The sequence below is a fragment of the Pseudorasbora parva genome, chromosome 18 (assembly GCF_024679245.1).
Source record: "Pseudorasbora parva isolate DD20220531a chromosome 18, ASM2467924v1, whole genome shotgun sequence".
NCBI classification, from domain to species: Eukaryota; Metazoa; Chordata; class Actinopteri; order Cypriniformes; family Gobionidae; genus Pseudorasbora; species Pseudorasbora parva.
This window is the reverse complement of record NC_090189.1, coordinates 25185679-25206792: the sequence shown is the minus strand read 5'-3', so window position 1 is coordinate 25206792 and position 21114 is coordinate 25185679. Positions and strand designations below refer to the sequence as shown.

The 21114-nt window shown below is 38.7% G+C and overlaps 2 protein-coding genes across 13 annotated transcripts in view; one reads left to right on the top strand and one right to left on the bottom strand.

Annotated features, from left to right (window-relative positions):
- Nucleotides 1-1632: 1632 nt before the first annotated feature.
- Nucleotides 1633-12499, bottom strand: puraa (purine-rich element binding protein Aa). 3 transcript variants are annotated; one of them, XM_067424423.1, is made up of 2 exons: nt 12370-12499; nt 1633-5115 (listed from the first exon to the last, which is right to left on the bottom strand). In XM_067424423.1, the coding sequence occupies exon 2, from the start codon at nt 5039-5041 to the stop codon at nt 4178-4180; it is 864 nt and encodes a 287-aa protein (XP_067280524.1). In that variant the 5' UTR covers nt 5042-5115; nt 12370-12499; the 3' UTR covers nt 1633-4177. The 3 variants fall into 3 exon arrangements, with proteins under 3 accessions (XP_067280524.1, XP_067280523.1, XP_067280522.1); XM_067424422.1 differs by lacking the exon at nt 12370-12499 and adding an exon at nt 9034-9243; XM_067424421.1 differs by lacking the exon at nt 12370-12499 and adding an exon at nt 9039-9243.
- The window catches only part of nrg2a (neuregulin 2a), a 121034-nt gene continuing 112409 nt past the window's right edge, over nt 12490-21114 (top strand). For 9 of the 10 annotated variants that reach the window (XM_067424414.1, XM_067424413.1, XM_067424411.1 and 6 more), the window contains exon 1: nt 12490-12912. In XM_067424414.1, the coding sequence (XP_067280515.1) occupies nt 12501-12912 (412 nt within the window). In that variant the 5' untranslated portion in view covers nt 12490-12500. Of the gene's footprint in view, nt 12913-17781; nt 17904-21114 lie in introns of those variants that run through there. The other variant, XM_067424419.1, reaches the window with a different exon arrangement.

The window sequence follows — 21114 nt, the reverse complement described above, 5'->3', positions numbered from 1 at the left end:
TTGCCTGATAAGGATGAGAAGCTGTCTAGATTTTTGGACGTGGCCATTGAGCATCAACGCTTCCTGGCTATCATGGTGCATTGTGGGACTTTTTTGGGAGCAAACGTTTCAGTCCCCGATCGGTGCCCTGCAGTGTACAGTGTAGTATAGGGCATTTGTAATCCAGCAATTCATAATTTTTCAATCTCAAATATACAGTACATCTTTTTCAACTGTTTCAGAATAAAGTTTTTGCAAAGTTTATCCAGTCTTCATCACCTGTTAGTGCACTTAGTGTTAGTGGTTTCACCTAAATGCATTTAATTCTTCAGAAAACTGACTAATCTTTTATGCAATGTCATGTTGCAATGCCCTGAGAATATCAAATGAATCTGGTTAAAACATAGGTTAGTTTTAAATGATGGTTAATTAGGGCTTTTACTCAATTCACTGTGACCAAAACAATCTACATGATCATAAAACATGAACACATTAATGTGCTTAGCCTCATAATTGCTGCTTGCAATTATACTAATTATAACTGTTTAATCAAATATAACAAAATACAACTTATTTCACTCTGCCCAACCAGACTTTTTAATGATTAGCAGTTATGCATAATTTGTTTAATCAACAGAATCAGTTATTTTTCATATTTTCTCAATATTTAAACTTGCTTAATGGGGGACTCCAATGAGAAGTGATCTGCAAAAAACAATTCTCCCAAATTAAAAAATGCTTAATTTAGAATCATAATTTACTGAAGCTGTTAATGTAACACAAACTGAAATTCCATTCCATCACAAGAACAGAAATGTGTTCACGATTCAATCTTGCCATATAAATTTGGATGGATTCAATGTCTTTAAATCTATGTAACATGACCATAGGCAACTATAAATAAAGATTGTTTCATGTAAATTCAAAACCAAACCACTCCAGCAAAAAAGGTAAAATTAATTCAAGTTTTTAAATACATTCCTGCAGCACAGTAACATGCTAATAATATTAGTAATGAAGAAACTAAATCATTGGGTTGTTTTGCAGCAAGATCTTTCCCCCGCTTTTTACAAAGTTTAACAAAAGAGAGCAAGAGATTCATTCAAGTCGAAATCCAGAGAATCCGCAGTATTTTTTGAACCTATATGAAGATTTAGTATAAGGCACAATTAATACATAAAATTAGACGTCTTGAATTGACAAATGTATATGGATTTTTAGGATACATTCAGCAGAATGATGTCTGACCTGCGGCTCTAACAGTATTGATTAAAAATAAAATCTAATATTATGGTTGTTATTCTGAGAAAGACCCCTTCAGTCATACTGCAGAAATGTAAGATGATAAAAGGCTTGGAACATCCTTAGAAACTGTAATGTTATCACAAAGTTCCAGTGGTTGACCAAACCAACAGTACCCATACAGCAAAAGGAGACTGCATCAAATGACATTGTGACATGTTATTACAGATCGGTTAGTCTGCATTCTCCAGGCCATAATTCTTTTCCTTTAAAAAGGGCTACATCAACTGTGCGTACACAGAAAAAACTTCACTGAAGTCAAGAGGCACAAAATCAACCACTATCCCAACAGTTTCACACGAGAAAAAGAAACACAGAATCATTGATATTGAACATTCTTTTCATAAGAGGTGGGTAAATTAACATTTATTTTTATTTTTTTAATTTGTAAAATGTACATAAATTATATTTGACTCATAACCGCCGAATGAGTAATTCGGTGAACCTCTTTGCAAAGGGAAGGAACATAAGTTAAGAGAAAGAAAGAAAAAAAAATAACGGCACAAGGCATTCCTTGTCGAGATAATTTTCAAACAAACATTGGTCAAACATTTTTCTCCAGCTGGGAAAGCAATGTGCTACTGAAGACAGAAGAGGTCATCACACACCTTCATCATTAGAATCATCCCATGTCTGTATTTGAAGGGAAATTAAGGATACATATTCATTGCCCCTAACCCAAAGGCCTTTACACCCCCATTGTCCCATTCCTGTAACCCCCCAACCTTTCCAAGAGGAACAGAAACGGGGTGGCAACTATGACACGGACGTTCACAAAAAGTGCAGACAGGATAGATAACTGCTGTTCACTTCACCAAGGTGAAGCTTGTTCTTTGAGATCGGTTTCTTTTCCAGATACACACCTTTTTTTGTAAGTGCAGATAAAGGCTTTAAAGAAATAAACGTGGAATTCAGCCACATGCTTTTCAAATATTAATCATATATTTAATTGATATACATATATTGCCAACATTGGCACGTTCAATATTGCACACAGTAATGAAATATAGCACTGGGAAGAGGGGGGGAGAGAGAGAGAGAGAAAGAGAAAAAAAAAACCTTTGTGAGCCAAAGTTTCCAAAGTGACAAATTACATGAAGCAACACTGTTGGGGGAAAAATATCCTGGCCACACCCCTCATTTAGGCTTTTGGTCTGTGACAATGATACATTACTGCCAAACTACAGCAAGACAGAAGTTCACCTCACAACAAACGAGTTTGTTGAGAGCCACTAAACATTTTGCCTGGCACAAAGCATTTTTTAATAAACTAAGGGAAGATTCATCTTGCTTTCGTCAAGGTGCGGAAAAAATGCTTTCGGATTTCGGAGTCACGCGTTGTGATCAGAACCTGCAAATAATGATTTGCTTCTAAACCGAAAAGACCATGAGTTATGCAATAGCTTACAGGAGGGCCAGGGCCAAACAAAACCAGCCGAGAAAAAAAAGAAGAAGGGAGGGAGGGGAAGGGACCCAAACTTAGATCCAAAGCACCAGCCAGTGTATAAGCATGCGGAGTCTGTAAGGCACCAGGTTGTTTAATGCTGAAGAGTATGCTCCCCAACAAGTTTCATTAAAGTCAGGGTCTCCCAACACAGGTCCTCAAGGGCCCCCATTTCGTTCCAATAGACTGGTCATTGATGTCTGATCAAGTGAGTGTTGATATATTATATTATGTACATGTATTTCTCAAACGACTCATTCCTTGAAAGAAAAACGAGTATCAACTACCTGACCAAACATTACTGACTTTATGGACATTGAAACCATTACAGAAAAGAGTCCTTGAGGACGAACATTGAGAAATCCACCTCAATGTGGCTGTGTACAGGTTAACATGCAACTACAGCATTCCTTGGCGCCACTCGTCCTCTCATTGGTAGACTGATATATATCTATATATATATCTATATATATCTATATATTTTAAACCCTTTAACAGATTGTTTGTCAAATTCCCACTAAAAACGTGGGTTGTTTTCTTCTCCACTGAAATATATCTGATTCACAAAATCATACTTTGTATGTTTTTCTACATGAGCATTTTCATACGATTCTTTGTATGTTTGTATCGAGGGGTCCGGTTTCGGTTACAAAAATGTTTTCGAGAGCTCTCTCTTGTTGTCATTGCTCTTACTTATTGAGTACCTTTTTTATACACAGCATGACAACGAGACACAAATACATGGCATATCATCTGCAAGACTAACTTCAATTAAAAAAATACACTGGTAATACTCCTCAGAATGTTTGCGAAGAGGTCGACTACCACCTGCACACAGCGACCACTCTGCTGACCTCTGTACCTCTATCAATCAACAGGTTGATTTTTTTTTTAGTTATTGTTTTTGCCCCTCCATCAGGGTTCCTAGCCCTCAGGTGATGCTTGGAAAATCTAGCAGTGGCATGGCTACCATGACAACCTCTTCAGATGATTTGAAAATTTGGTTAAAAACAAAACTAAAACATAAACATCTGATTTGTGCTGAAGTCATTAACGTAAAGGAACCGTTTCCTCGTAATCTCGGCAATAACTCCATTGCAAACACTTCTATAATATCTCGGAACGTGTAAAAAAGTTCTCGGTTAATAAGGGAAAGAAACACTCAGTTCTGTTGTCGTCAAGTAAGAAACACAGTTCATATATAATGTTATTACTTGGTTTAGCAGCCGCTTACTGGTATTAATGGTGGGTAAGTGGATGACATCCAGCGATGAGTGGACTGTCAGTCTGTGGAGGTTTGTATTTTTTGTGGGTAGTGCTCCCGTGGAGTTAAACAGTTACTTATCTTTTATGTATCTTTCTCTTTTTTCTTGTTTTCTTTTTTACAGCAAAGTACGTATAATTTCTCTTTAGGTTATTCGGATTATTTTTTTTGCATGTTTCCCTCCACTATCAATCCTCGTCTCCGTCGTCACCGTGCATCTCCTCTTGCTGCTGCTGCTGGAGCTCGCATGCCCTTTTTTCCCTCTGTTTCTCTTGAATCTTTTTCATTTCGTCTGCGTATTTACAGAAAGTGCTGCCGAATTTCGACCACACTTTGTAGGGCACTGTGATAGAGTTGCGATAGGTGGGCTTGACCTCGCTTACCCTCATGAACACCCCGTATTTATTGGAGCCCACGTCAAAGAAAAAGCGCTTGTTGTCCACAGTTAACGAGGATCCCTCGGGCAGTTCCGCCGGCTCGTCCTCCACTCCGTAGTCGTCGATGAGTTTGGCGAGAGCGTCGCGAAACTCGATAAGTCCCTGGGCTGGAAGAGCGATGGTCTGGCCTTGCGTGGATCCCAAGCCGGGCCCCCGGTTGACGGTCTGCCTGATCCTCAGAAAGCGGCCCCTCTGGTTCTCCTTCAGATCCATGTAGTACTTCCGATTCTCCCGGACCAGAAACTCACTCTTCAGCGCCCGCCGCGGCTCGTCCTGCGCCACGTCCGGATTGCTCGGCCCTAACTGGGCATAGTGCTCGATGAAGTCTCCCAGGTAGTCGCGGAACTCGACAGCCACAGACATGGAGAGAGTGAGGCGGCTCTTGTTTCCCCCGGCCCCGACTTCTGCTATCTTCAAGAAGCGGCCTTTCGCGTTCTGCTTTACGTCTAGATAGAAGCGCTTGTTCTGGATGTCAACCCGCTTCGAAGCGAGCTCCTGCGTCTCGTGCTGCAGCCCGGAAGCCGAGCCCGCCCCTCCTGTCACTGGGTGCATGGAACCGACACCCGGGCCCGTGGCTGCTCCTCCCTGCTCACTTCCACTGTCTCTGTCCGCCATGATGCTGCCTGCCTTCTCCCTCTGTCTTACTGCAAGCCTACTGCCAAGCAGCCACGCCACCGCTCTCGCGAGATCTGTGTGAGGAGAGAAGACGAGCGCTGTTCACACCAGTGCAGATTCCGAATAAATTCATCGTACAGAAGGTCTATAACGCTGCAGTACTCTCTAATCACATAGGATGTCTCTGTCCTGGAAGATGATGATAAATTCACTTCAGAGCGGAACTGAACATTCAATGAATTGCGTTCCGAGTGTGTGCTGCCTTACCGTGTATCTTAATATAGGCTGCTACAGGATATATTTCACAGCCATCGATGTATTTTAGCCAGCATATAGCCTATATATCGAGACTTAAGTCATTTGTTCGTTGTCCTCTAGTTTTCATTAGCCAGTTATTATTATTATTATTATTAGCCTATAATAGAAGTAGGCTATTGATAATTAGGCTATTAGTTAGGATATTAGGCTAAACGATATTAAACGGCTATTAAAACTGTAGGAATATTATACCGAGAACATAAACTGAGTTTTCTAAATCTGAAGTTATATAAACTGATCTAATTCTTTAAGATGAATCTCATGGATCTCACTTGAATTTACGAATAACCTATTTAATGAGAAATTTTGCAAGAAATAAACTGGACAACACCATGGACGTCCCGACGTTGTGCTTATGCTTTTTATTAGTTGTTTATCCTTCATATCCTTTCATTCAATCATCTAGATCGACAAAAAAACAAACAAAAACAAAACAAAAAAAAGGCTATTGGAAATATATTATTCAGATGCCTTCTTATTGATGCAATATGTATTAAATGCCTAGAGTTTGAGCTAATAAATAGATTTGGTTGCATTTTAGTTTAAAGCCATGCGCTATTGCATGTTCTGTAGGCTTGTGTTACGTATTTTTTCTCAAATATAGACTATTATATAACCTATACGTTTGCTGTATGAATTTATACCAGATGCATATCATTATTATTATAATAACATATAACGTAGGGTACCCGAATATGTGTTGTTTTTTATTGTTGTTATTTTATTAGCATGTAAAAAATGTCTTATTTAAAAACCAATAATCCAAGGTTTCCAGTTAAATAAATTAGGCTACATTTTACCTTAGACCTGTGTGGTTATACTATTTTAAAGGCCTATTAAAATAAAACAACATTTAATTTCATGGTACCATATAGCTAGGCTATATATTTTTCTAATTTACTTTGATATGGTTGTGATAAGTGCTTTCAAAGCGGTTTACATAAACATGTGTATAGGGTATGTGTTGTGTGACGGTTACGCAGGAGAATATATACATTTATATGTATATTTAATAAGAACACTGTAACACAATTCATGCAGTTCGTCCCAATGCAGCTATAACATTTCTCGGATAGGCCATAGCTTAAAAAAACGCATTTCGCAAGTGAAATTGAGTAATGGGTTTCAGACATTTGTTTATTTATTAATAAAAAACAAACACTAAGCTAAACGAGTAAAATTATATTATTTACTACAATATCTAAAATGCGTAGCTATAATTTTAATACAATCCAAAGGCCTTGTTCTTGCTATTTTCTTCCGCACCAAATCCTTTTAATTTTCAAATGTTTGGCAATGTAATACACAATTAAATGATGCATTCGTTTCTAAACATGTTTTTAAAGCAAACTGTTTTATAAATGTAGAAGCACATGACATCTGTATAACGATTTGTATCAGTTATTTAATTATTTGCGTGTTTTTCTTGTAAAAATATAGCACAAACTCAAGCTCAGTTATTAAAAATAAATAAATAATACACCAAACAAAAGTAGAAACTGGATAATAACAAATGTTTTGAATGAATTTTCTTTCATTGAATTAAACGGTTCTTTAATGCAATTTCAATTATAACCACTGACCCTAGAAAGTGATTACCTTTTTAAGCGTTTAATATTTTTTACGCTGCAAAAATGATCGGTTCTCTAAATTCTTAAATAATTTAGAAAACATTTAAATAAGTAATTTCTTAAATGATAATCAACGTGTTCGTTGGCAAAAGGTAAAACTGTGATAGACTTATCAGGTTTTATCAGCGGTTTCGTCAAAGCAGGACGACAATGGTATATTCTAATGCATATAATCGTATCTTTTTTACTTTCACAAATGTACTGTGGACGTAATACATCACATCATCTTTAAAAATTTACATTTTATTTTAATATAATTTTAATCTTAAAGTTACAGCTATTTAAAAAAGGCAATCTGTAAGAGTCTTCATAAGAAAGAACCAAAAGTTAAAATCATTTCCCATAATGAAAAGTCTGCAATGTAATAACGTATATTAAAATATATATATATATATATATATATATATATATATATATATATATATATATATATATATATATATATATTATAACAATTTCGATAAATAATAAACATCCAGATTACCCCAACAATACATTGGTTAACTACATAGTTAACATGGACTAACACACTTTTACAGCATTTATTAATCTTAGTAATCTTCAACATCAAAATTGTAGCCTATCTGTTCACATTAGTTAATGCAAACTAACATGAATATTAACTAACATTAACAATGGGTAATAAATGCTGTAAAATGTATTGATCATTGTTAGTTCATGTTAGTTAATTCATTAACCAATGTAAACAAATGAGACCTTATTATAAAGTGTTACTAGTATTATTATAAATGTCCATTTGTATGTTTGTGAGAGGTATAATAAACAGATAAACAGATGCATGTACACGCAATTTTCCTTGAATAAACAATAAAGAACATGCCTTAGTTATATGCACGCCTTGAGAAATAAACCACAATACTTAAACGAAGTGACATTTATAAATGCAACATTTAGATAAAATGTGCATTACAAGAGCATTTAGTTTTTTACAAAACCATTGTTTCGTTCCATAATCTAAAGAGCGAGCACACGCCGAATACAAACAGCATTCACAGGCGCAGGGCCTGTCAGGAGAAGTTTCACGAGCTCGTTAGCCCATATGGCCTTTAAACCATTAAGGTTAAACATATGTGGCTTCCCCGTAGTGTAAGGACTCGATGGAGCAGCTTCAACTCGTTCTTAGATAGTTTCTGAAAGATGAGTATGGTAGAAAATGCAAAATTATGTTGGTGAAGAGTTGGGAAGGTGGACGGACTGTAGGATGCAAAAACAGCCGATTCCGGAGCAAGGTGAGCGGTTGATTATGCTCAGTTAACGGAAAGATAAGATATGTTCACTCCTCCCGAAATTACGTTGAGTATTTAATTGCTTACACGTGTGTATGTCTAGCATAATTCTAGCATAAAGTGCATGTTTTATTTTATTTTTTGGTCATTCAAGATATTTTAGTATACAATAAAATACATACAATAAATAAAAATGCATTTAGATAATATTTGCTTTTTTTCTCCCCTTTCTTCAAGAAAATGGTCTAATGGCTAACCAGTGGTCACTAACTTTCTTGGGCCTGTTGCTTGCTAAAATGAGGAACTGCTTAACTCGTTGTTCTTAATTGAAACTTAACATCTTGTCATTTAAAACTTCCACTGCACGTGTGAACTCCTTTTCATGGGCCTAACACAAGTGACAGTGCGTCAAAAAAGACACTGGGTGAAGGAAAAGTGGGACCGTCGACTCCAATTCATGAGCGTTACTTTTAAAGGTGTGCTTGTTTTTGATCGAAGGTGACCTCTGCAAGCTTGAACTCATAACGGTATGTCACAGTCACTCTAAATGGCACTGGATTTTGCCGCAACAGACCGAGTCTGGCAGCTTCGCAGTCTGTCAGCACTGTAAACAGTTAACGAGTTTGCGCAAGCAGTCTGTGATATCTGCACACGGCTGCGAACATTAATTCCGCGGTTTTGTGCTGACCAAAAAAAAAAAAAAAGTATACCGCGGAATACCATGACATATGATCGTAAAGTGCAGTGCTGTTGCCAAAGTCGCAGACCTCGTAACGAGCGACGTGTCTCGGCATACCTTACCCCGCTCAGTCTGCAGGCAGAGCGTTAGCTCCTGTGCAAGCCCTTCGCAGTTGAACACTGTCAAAAACAAAGATGAAAACCTGTAAGCCCCGAAGGCCTACTGTAAACACTGTCGCGGTGCTGCTTCACCGATGCGCCGTTCACAAGATGGAACGAAAGAGCGAGTCGTGGCATGGAGACGGACGCACGCAAGAGCTCAACGCGGTGCGCGTGGAGTCTGATGTCAGCACGCTCAGCTGGGGAAAAGCAAAAGCCTCGTGCGCCTCGCACTGTTGCTTTCGTGAAATTGCAGCTTTAGATGCTGTCCAAATAGGCTACATCTCAGGTGAGATTTATTCTACATATTCTGGTAGATTCGGTGAGCTAGAAGCTGCAATTGTTGTAGAATGGATATCTAGTGTCATAACGCTTTATTGGTGTTTATGCAAATGTAATATGCCCATAATGTGTTTTATTTATCCTCTGTTACGTTACAGTTCTCCTGGCCTCTTATGAAAAAGTTGTATGATCATTTTAGCAAGTGGGTTCTGCCATAGTAGAGAAGGGATTGTGTAATGATACCTATAACTAATTTCCTGAGGAATGTAACCTGATGACATTTTTTGGTTCTCCAAAGAATAGGAAACTCAGGATCTGGGAAAAACATAAGGGTGCTTTACTACTTAAAGGGATAGTTCCCCCCAAAATGAAAATGTGATGTTTATCTGCTTACCCCAGGGCATCTAAGATGTAGGTGTGCTTGTTTCTTAAGTAGAACAGAATTGTAGATTTTTAACTACAACCATTGCTCATTTTACGAGCAACGGTTGGAGTTAAAAATCTTCATTTGTGTTGAAGAAACAAACACTTAGATTCCCTGGGGTAAGCAGATAAACATCAACATTTCATTTTGGGAACTATCCCTTTAAGTTGCTTCATTGAACCATTAAATCATATTTTTTTTATTTTCAAGTGTGTTGCATTTGTGGGGTGTGGAGATTAAACTTATTTAATCAAAAGCTCTGAATGTGTAAAGAAAAGTGATTGAGATGTTTATCATGATTGACTGGTTTATAGAGATGGTGCATGGTCTTAGGCAGGCCTAAGTTGTAAGTGTCTTTACAGTATACAGACTTTTATGAACAATTTCGTTAAAATAGCATTTAGCTATGTGGGCTAGGGGAGTTTGGTCGGCGGGAGGTTGAGGGCAGCGCGGATTCAGAACCATGGACAGTGACCGCCGAGTTCGTCACGCGCATGAATCGCTGCGTTTCTGTCGGATTTTGAATTTGGTTGGTAGTGCCTGTTTAAAATGTCGCTTTCGTTAACCTACAAATGATAGAGGCACTTGTAACTGCACCTCCATATGTATCAAATACAATAAGTGATGTGTTTGAGTATAGATTTCATTCCACGAAAATGGTGCCGTTTGTGTCAGACTTTTTGTTAGGCCTTTTCTCAACAAAATAAAAAAAAACATTTTTTTTTCGCTCTTTCTGTATTACTACTTGTAAATATTATTTTGACTGAAAAACAGACTGTTAAATCTATTTTTGTATATCTAATTGTATTATAAATGAAAAGTCCGTGTGTTATTTTGTTACCATTATAAACACGTTCTCTTTTAGATCAATGTTTTTCAGTTAGTCAGTAGGAGTCAGTCCTAAAAAGTCAACCCTGCACAGTTTTTTGTGTGTGTGTAAATATCTGATTATTTAAAAACGTGGTATTTGTAGGGAGCATTTTATATATATATATATATATATATATATATATATATATATATATATATATATATATATATATATATATATATATATATATATATATATATATAATTATTTAACTTGTGATGGCACTATATACATATTTAACACTTAAAGGCATGCTTTGTCTGATAGAATATAAAAAATATGTAAAAAATGTAAAAATATGTAAAAACAAAAGTATGTTAAATCACTTGACAGTTAGGCCATAGGAATTTATAGCTCAGCTTATTACAATTTAAACAATAAGGATCCTATGCAATGGACTATTTCTAAACTATCACTACTGTGCATTGAGCAAGTTACACTGGTCCTACTACCAAGTGAACTGTTTGTTCGTTGAGTAAGTAATAAGTGTGAGGGACCACGATTTGCGCTATTTCTGCCCCATGATTCCCAGTCATCTTACATGTTAGAGAAGTGTTGTGGCTCTGACGTCCTGTGCGCAGAGAACAGCAGATGTCGCCCTTAGTGAATTTGGAGCTGCGCTCCTTCGCAGATCCACAGGTTCAGCCTTCATTTAGTTCAGGATTTAGGCTATTTTATATACCGTTCCTAACGCAAGTCCAATATTAATCTTTATAATCTGCTTTTAAACAGCGTCTCTCTCTACCATTCATATCCACCACCACACGTCTATAAATCATTGACTGTCTTGTGCAAACATTTGTGTTTGATGCAGTCTGCTTCATTCGTGATGTTCCTTCATTTCATTTGTTAAACATGTTCTCATTCGGCCAGGCATCGGCAATGCAACGAATACCAGACGTAGCCTATGGATTTGATGCAACGCCTCACTATATATTTTTTTCTTCTCTGAGGCAGAGCGGCGAATGTGACCTGAATGCAGGGCATGATTTAGTAATGGAATGAGACGCAAAACTCATTCAAAGCTCATTCATTCGCACTGTTAGCCATCGCACTCAAAGCAGCGCAAACCTCTGCGGTGCTGTAACGATTTACAGGAAGATTTTAGGCAGGCGCTCCCCTGCACCATACATTTAGGTGTGTGTGTTTTTTTTTTCTTCCGATGAGGATTGGCGATGGGAGAGATCATGGTTTGACCATTTTTCTCGGGGTGTCGGAGACTAAAGACGCACACGCCGGCGCATGGGCGTTCGTTTCAGCACCCCAGCCGTGAATCTGCCGTTTGTGCGGGGAATCTTGCCCTGATAGATCGGGGTGGCGGATAGAGACGGGGCGCGAGGGATACGGCAAACGCGTTTTATCGTTACGAAAGTGGATTCTTACAACGTTTGTGCTGAGGGGGATATCGAAAGTAGCCCTAATAGTTTACTGCAGCATTTCACATTCGACTGCAGTGGAAGATACACAGCACCAGTGGCGAGTAGGGCGCGATCACCACTGCAATCTCGGGGCAAAGATTGACTGGCGGCGTCTTGCGGATACCTGCTCGTGTCTTCGGAGGAGGCAGCGTCCACGACTTTCTCTGCGTTTTAGGATGCGCTTCGGCAGGGATCTGTATTAACCCAGCCACATTACGCCGTTTCCGGTTCCCAGCTGGTGTTTCCCGATTGCAAATCTATCGGAAAAAAGCAGCGGATCCCGATGGCATGGACACTTACGCAAGGTCTGCCGCGCCGCCGTGCTACTGGAGCCTATTCGCAGTCTCTTCAGCCTTCAACCCAGCTCCACCGCCATCGCCCCGCAGCTCTGCCGCAACGCGACCACCGACCATCGAGCCAAAGCAGGCGGCATGAGGAGGCTTGATTCGGTACACTTATCCATGCTGCTCATCGGGGTCTCCTTCGCCTGCTACTCCCCGAGTCTGAATTCCCTGCAGGACCAGGCTTACAGATCCGCCGTGGTGATTGAGGGCAAGGTGCAGTCCGCGCCTCAGAACGTCTCAGCGGAGCCGTACAGTGTGAATGTCAAAGTCCTGGACGTGTGGCCGCGGAACAGCGGGGGTCTGGAGCGGGAGCAGCTCGTCACCGTGGGGGAATTTGGCTCGGAGGCTCCGTGCGCCAAAGTGAAGAAGAATCACAAGTATATATTTTTCATGGACCCAACTGATGAACCCTTGGTTTTTAAAGCGTCGTTTGCGCCCTTAGATACAAGTGGGAAGAACCTGAAAAAAGATGTTGGGAGGATCTTGTGTGAAGACTGCGGTAAGTTTATGCCCACAAAATGCTTGTGCACGGGCTTGCAAATTGACATTGGCCGTCGGCTTGGCTTGTATGCTTATGTGTGGTGCGGATGACATCCACATGTTTGGTGTAAGTAACAGATGGGGGCTTGTGGGGGCGTCTCTGCAGCAATATTGGGCAGGAATAAAACGCTTAAAGGCTTTTCATGGTATCATCAGACATATGCAAAGACATACGCTGTAGGCACAAGCGCGCTCGTTGCTCATTTGTAGCATCCAGAATTCGTTCCTTAAGACAAAATTGTTATAAACCTGAGATAGTGTTCATGGCGTAACTATTAGACAGGGCCCATAGCCAATTAAGGCTTGTGTGTCCGCAAACGAAAAGGTGCAGAAAGTCAGAATGACTCAGAATATCTTCAAACGTGGCCCCCAGGACCTACCGCTCATTGCTCTGTTGGGAATAGAAAGTTGCTGGTCTGCGCTTGTGTAATGGGCCTTCAGAACAACTGCACTGGGAGTGGAGCCTTTAAAACTCCACTCAGGACGCACAGAATATCTTCCAGCCAACAGCAACTGTTTTGTGTCACCTGTTTGCGCGCCGCAGTCGTAGATATGATCTTTTTTTAATAATAAGACACCAGGTTCATCCCTTCATTTTCTTTTTTTAACGGTGTATTCCTTGAAAGTACATTACACACAGGCTACTTAGGATTCAAAGCCGCAACTCAAATCTCACTCTGACTATTTGGGGTGAGGTGGGGGGGACGCTGCATCTTTTCTCAATGTTGAGATATAACTAGAAGGTGCTACCACTCAGTAAGAAAATGAGTAAAAGGACACTGTTTTCCACAGGCCTTCTGTCATAGGGCTCGTTTAGATGGTTGCTGTCCAGGGTGCTGTCCAGGGTAAAAAAAAAAAAGGAGATTGGAAATATGCTAAAGGCAGCCGTTTTACTTCAACGTAACTATGTCTATTTTTATGTGACTAGAGCTTTATGTTAATTACTGTTAAGTAACTAGCTACTACTAAGTAATCTAATCATGTTTTTTTTTTAAGTTTCAAGAGTAACTTTTCTTTTTATTCGTTCACCTACTATACTTTTGCTACTAAGTAACAAATTGCAAAAAATAAAAATAAAAAATAAATAAAAAAAATGATATACTATTTACTTCCAAATGTGTATTCCAATTGTTGCTGGTACATACTCCAGTTTGTCTATAAACTTAGTTACATGAAACTATTCAGTAATTTACTATTATTTATTCCAGTTTTTCTAGTACGATTTAAACACAAACTAGCTCCTATTTATTAGACACCAGTGGTATTCCAGATGTTACTTATAACATGTTCATCATAATAGTCAGATATTTATGCTATTTCAAATGTTCATTTTATAAGGCAACTAAAACATTCTAGATAGAATCAATTGCAGTAGTATCTAAAAAATAAGTAATATAAAACCTGAAATAGATACTAGTAACTATGAGATAGTTAGTAATACGTCTAAAATAGGTACTAGCAACAACTGTAATACACATGAGTGAATGTGTATAGCTGAGATAATGAATGCAAAAAAACAAAAAAACAAAAACTAGCTTCCATAAGTTAAAGTGATTGTTCACCCAAAAACGAAAATGTGATGTTTATCTGCTTACCCCCAGGGCATCCAAGATGGAGGTGTGTCTGTTTCTTCAGTAGAACACAAAGCAAGATTTTTAACTCCAACCATGCATTATTTTAGCAACGGATGGAGTTAAAAATCTCAATTTATGTTCTACTAAAGAAACAAACACACCTCCACGTTGGATATCCTGGGGGTATCACATCAAATTTCCATTTTTGGGTTAACTATCTCTTTAATAGTAAAAAATAATGGTTTACTTAGTAGTAATTAATGAAAAATAAAATGTTAAGAAATACATTTTAAAACATTTTCTACAAAATATTATTTCATAAACATGTCTTGGCCTTGAATTAACTATATAGTTTAGATTTGCCTAAGTACATTGATAAATTGAGAATCTTGTCCGATGGTTTCTTTTCAAAGATCAACGAGAGCTCACTAGATGACTTTGCAGTTTCTTCTCTTAAGTTGCCAGGGGAGGTTTCATGAATCTAACCTCTGCATTGAACTAACTTGTGTGATGCAACACAAACTTGCTTTCCGACGAGACAGCAGCCCGCCATTGGCTTACAGAAAGTGTTTCTGTTCCTCATCAGGCTTAAAGTGACCGTACGTGTTTGACTAATGCGAAAGGGTTCTGTTTAATTTAAGGGGTGAAGAAATATGGTCGCGGTCTGGCATCTCTCTAGCCAGAGTACAATTGAGACAGGAAGGCACGAGTTCTTCTAGCTTTTCAAATATGTCAGGTCTGACGGGTGTCTCAAGTTTTGTGGATAAAAATATGTTTCTTCTTCTGTCCCTAATGGCTCAGCCTAGATTGAAAGCCTGTAAATGCAGGTATTTTGAAAAAGTTTTTCTTGTCAGAGACCTACATATCACCCATGAGGAGTGACAAGTAGGAGTGGCGTGTTTCTCCTCCAAAGTGTTTGGCCAAAGATCTTGAGTTAATTATGATTTGAAAACGATGTAGTATTTGATGCTCCTCTTTATGTGGGATCCTGATTTTCTCTTCCCCCTGTGTGGAGGTCACAGCTGCATCGAGGTGGCGATCCAGAATATGCCAGTGGCTCAATATCATTGATCCGAAAGAGCTCTCGGGCAAAACTGCATGACACAGGACAAGAATAACAGCTGGTGATTGACATGCACAGAGGGAAGGACTTATTTCGTAGATGTATATGAAGGATTTTTTTTTCTGGCCTGACCAAACGCCTAGATCCTGTCGTAACAATGCATTTCTCATTCTGACTGACATGGACAATTTACCTCAGTAAAATAGCGCATGATTTAAAAGGCTGTAACAAGAGAACTGCCTGAGGAGATTTAGTTATGATTAGCCACATATCTCAGCTACAAGCTGGACTCGGCTCTGAGAAGGAAATTGATGACTGTCGTCTTATTGCTGGACACTCGTGGTGGGCTGTCGTCTTGTTAAATGGGATGGTGGCCATGTCAAAGCATTAGTTTTATAAACTTGGTCACATTTAGGATACTGAAGTGGGATTATGCACTCTTTTCTCCAACATGGCCCACTTTTCCATAGCTCCAAGAAAAGGAAATCTCTCTCTGCAGCTCGCCCACACATATTCCCTTCAGACAAACAGGCCTTAGCTCAGAATGTGTTTCATGAGCTGGACACAAGCGTTCTGTGAAAACCAGCCTGTTTTGTTGCATTCGAATTGTAAAACAAACCAATATTGATATGATTTAGTCAGTATTTGTGTTACTTTCTCACTGCCTGTCATGAATTTACAGGACAAGGCTAGACCAGGCATTCTCAACCTTGGTCTTCGAGGGCCACCGTACTGTTGAGTTTGTTTAGCTAATTAATAAGCAGCTAATTAAGATCTTCAGGATTACTAGAAAGCAGCAAGCAGGTGAGTTTGATCAAGGCTGAAGCTAAATTTTGCAGGACAGTGGCCGTCGAGGACCAGGGTTGAGAACCCCTGGGTTAGATTATGCATTTATTTATGAAGAGAACAGATGGACAGAGTCTGCGCGTCCCTTTTCATGTTCAACACACACACAAAGCAGATGATTTTTTTCCCTGCAGTGACAGCCGAGGCCAGTAAAACATGGTCAATGTGCCTCTGCATGGTCAATGTGCCATGGTCAACAACACAATATTACAAAATACACACATATATATATATATATATATATATATATATATATATATATATATATATATATATATATATATATGAACTAAAGTCAATCGACTTTTCTTATCTGTCTGAACTCTAACCTTCCTCATGGCCCACCCCGCATGGATTTAAAAACTGGATGCTCGCCTGTGCCGGTGAGTGCGGTGACTGATAAACGTGGACTGTTGTTTGTCCTTCATCCTCTTCACTTCTTTTACCAACAACATTACAACATTGGCCGTTTGACGAAACTTTTCACATTCGACTGCCGTGCTATTTTGCAACGTTGCGGTGACTACTAAAGCCAAAGGCTGGACAGCGCTCGCCACCAACTGGACGGGGTGGGAATTACAGTTAGCCCACAAGTTAAATCAACCTTGGTGTACTCTGTCAAATGATGGACAACCTTCAGATTTTTGACCAAAAAAGAAGGCTTTACTAGGACAAAAGTATTAAAGCATCATCTAAACTGCATTGAAGCACCATCTTTCCTTAAAGGGATAGATCACCTAAAAATGTAAAGTCATCATGTAATTTGCTTGCAAAATCTTCTTGTCCATAGGAAGTCTACTGTTGTTTTGGTCCCCATTGACTTTAATTTTTTATGGAAAAAGATTTTTGTAACGGGATTCTCTTATTTTTATTTTCACAGAACAAAGAAATTAAGTCATACAGGGGTTAGAAAATGATGACAGCATTTTTTTTATCTTTGCATTAATTATCCCTATAAATTATGAACTAATGAGTTTCCATTAGTTATAGCATTAGTTAATGCATTTACTAATATTAGCAAACTAGCAAAATCGTTGTTAATGAATTGTGTCATTTATAGTTCATGTTAGCTCTACTCTAAAAATAATATTTACAGACGACTTGAGATTTTTATTATATATTTGTAAATATTACTGTTAAGATGAACAAATGCAATGCTTTAAAGTATTTTTCTTCGTTGCAGTAGTTTTATAGTATTTTTGTTGCAATTTTGTTGTTGTTGTTGCAATTTTAGCGGCATCTAGTGGTAAGGTTGCGAATTGATTGCAACCGACCCACACCCAACGAAGCACACAGAGAAGCTACGGGGGCCGACACAGGACAAAAATGTCGCCGTCTGAGACCGCAGAGAGTAGCTTTCGCTCTATAGAGAAGTTTGTCCTTTTAAGGCTGTGGAAACATGACGGAATGGCGATTTCACTGTAAGGGGACCCGCGGTGCATGTAGATAGAAATGACTCATTCTAAGGTAATACAAATTTAAGGTCTTTATACACCACTGAAAACACAGTTATGTATATTATGTTGCATTTCTGCCAGTATATCCTCATAAATACTAAACACTGCACCTTTAGCGTGTGCCATGATCTTTATAGACTTCATGTTACCATGTACAAGCCCTTATTTTAACCAGCCCGGTCTCTACGGGAAAGATTGTCCCTGGTAGTCAGGTTGTGTTTTCCTGTAAGCATAATATTAGCTATTGCAGGCCTGATACATCCAATTTGAGCCAGACATATTCTGCTTCTGAAATGCAATTTAAAACACAAAATTAGTACCATGCCTTGTACATTTGCAGTTGCATATTAGGTTTTCAGGCAGACTATACTCTAGTTTACCTTTCTAAAGGAGAAAACAAAGCAATCAATTCCTAATATCTTAATTCATTAGGATATTTCACCACAAATATATAGCAGCAGATTTTGTCCATGTGCAGGCCTGTACTGTCCAGCCCTCTAAGCGCTGGCTGTTGAATGACTGCTGTGAGTGACTCTCAGGTGAAAGCAGCGGTGTGGATCGACTGACTGAAAGTGGAATACAGAAGATGGGCTTCCCATTGATCCTGGTCACGCATGATGATGAATGTTTGTGTAGGTTGCTCTGCATCCTCCCTCTGAAGATAGATTCATACACTGTGGCTGTTGTACGGAGTGTAGTGCTGACAGGAGACGTATGAAGCAGGGCCTGCAGTGTGTCAGCTGTACTCTAGGACATATGTTGCTACCTAGACTTAATTACTGCTTGATAATCGCTGTCAGCTCTCAGTCCTGTTCAGTGTATCATCCAGCAGATCATTTCAGTTTTGGCATGTTTAACCAGTAGGAAACCAGATGATTCTTATGTAGGATTTTTGTCATTGCATGCTGGATATTGCAACGGGTATGTTCTGATTATGTAATTTTTGCAGGATATCCATTTTTGAAAACATATAATCTAGAATCTTTCCAAAAAAAAAAAAGAAAAGTTCACACTATGATTTTTCCATGATTTGGCCTTTTGAGACAAATTTTGTGAATACTAGGCCAAAATCGTAAACCTTTGATCGGTAGTTTTTTGCATGGTCACCGACAGCCATTTAGAGGGGTGGTTCCGTGTTTTTTTTTCTAGGATTGGTTGTGTTTATGGGGCGCAGTGTATGTGTTAATAATAGGGATGGGCATTTTCCCAAAATATTGTATTCGAATATTTGGGCTCATAAAAATCGAATATTCGAATATTCGTTTATTTAAATTAGGTATTTTGAGAAAATGAGAGATGTTTCTTTCTTTTTTTCTCTAAACATGTCGTCACCATTTCTGAACAAGCTTATGATTAGGCAATGTACACAACACGCTTACGTTATATCTTAAGGTTTTTAAAACATTAAACAGTGTGTAAAAAAATGCCTAAAGAACAAAAGCATTATAAGCTCAAGGAGCACGAGCGCAGAGCGCGTCAGTTAGCGTGACGTATACACACACACACACACACACACACACACACACACACACACACAAACATCAATAGGCTATAGCCTACCGACCTGTGTGTGCGTGTGTTTGATATGTCTGATGTGTTTACTTTGTATTGTTTCACATTTTCATGTAGGGATAAACTATAATATTATTGGATTATGATATTATTCTCGGGTGAGAAAATGCGCCACTGACAGGCGTTGCGGAGACAAAGATATCGGTTAAGTGAAGTCTGAGTGAAGAACTTTGTATTTTCTGTTCATAAACCCTCAAAGAACTTTAAAGGAAGCATTTGTGTCGAGATCATTTTGCTATCATAAGTTATCTCACTATCACTCGGGGTACAGATAAGCTTACCTGCACTCCTGAGCAGTGATCGCTCATTCCACTGGTGTTTGGATTTCATGTGATTCTCGTTTGTGGTGGTGATATCATTATAACTCAGTTTCAGTAATTGATTTCATCAAAAGTAACTCCATTTTGTGCATTTTCATCATAGTGCAAACAGCATTTTCAATTTTCATCGAAGTAACGTTAATTCCAAACATTGCGAGGCAGACGACGACATTGTGATCAAATGCACTTAACTTATTAACCTGCTCCACAACGCCACCCAGTGGATTGAGTTATAACTGCGAGATTTAGAGGGATTTCTCATGGATGCACTGTGTAGCCAGTTGCTTGTGACTTTTTATTTTATGTCATCCTACTTTTATTATTTTATTTTACCTTAACTTATTTGTGTTGAAATAAATATTTTTGTAAATGTTTTAACTTCATCACAACTTAAAGTTACCCTTTTTATTGTTATTTATGTTTAATTTTCAATGGTTCCAGTCGGGAGTTCCTACCAATTGTTGTAGGTGGGGCCTTAATTAGTGGCGCACCTTAGGATGCGTTATCCGCTTCCCCTTTAAGCGTTCGCGCTCAGTCTGACTGAATGCAGCGGGGGAAGTGCGGAGTGAAACAGTAGGCCTTCCAGTGTGTGTGTGTTTTCTAATTTTGCTCCAACCTAGTTTTTCTTTAAAGTAAATAAATGCACGTCCTTCATCTCATCCATGTTTGGCTGTCCTTCTGTCCTGAGGGTACCACTTGATATCTGCTACAACTGCATTTACTGCCAGCCAATTAACAAAATAAAATTCGAATAGTATTTTTAGTTTTCGAATGTTAATTACAGATCGAATATTCGACTATTCGAATATTCGTGCACACCCCTAGTTAATAATTGTTTTTTTTTAAAACACCGTATTTTTCTTATATTTTACCTTTATTTCACACTGCTGTCGCCACTGTCCTTTGAACGGCTCGTTTGCTTCCTGCTTCTATGAAGCCCATCCCTCTGAAAAACGCAATGGTCTTAGATTGGTTGGATAGCCAAATGTAGTTTCATGTATTTTTATTGGCTGAAGTGCCAATTACAGTTTGTCCGGAAATGCCACACCCTTACCATTACGGGCAGAAGTCACATCTGCGGTGACTAGCAAGGGTTTATGATGTCACCAACCCAGGAAGAAGCTCATTGTAGTCCAAACCGGCCGTTTTTGAAGGCAATAAACTGTCGTAACTTTAAAAGACAATATCTCTGTTTGCATTGAACTTTCAGCGCTGTAACTTTGCAGATACTTTTTATGCTCATTATGACCATTATGATGATTTTTTTATTTTAATTTTCTCATTTGAGATTTGAGGCGCAGTCCCGTAGTGTGGCTTATGACCGCCGTC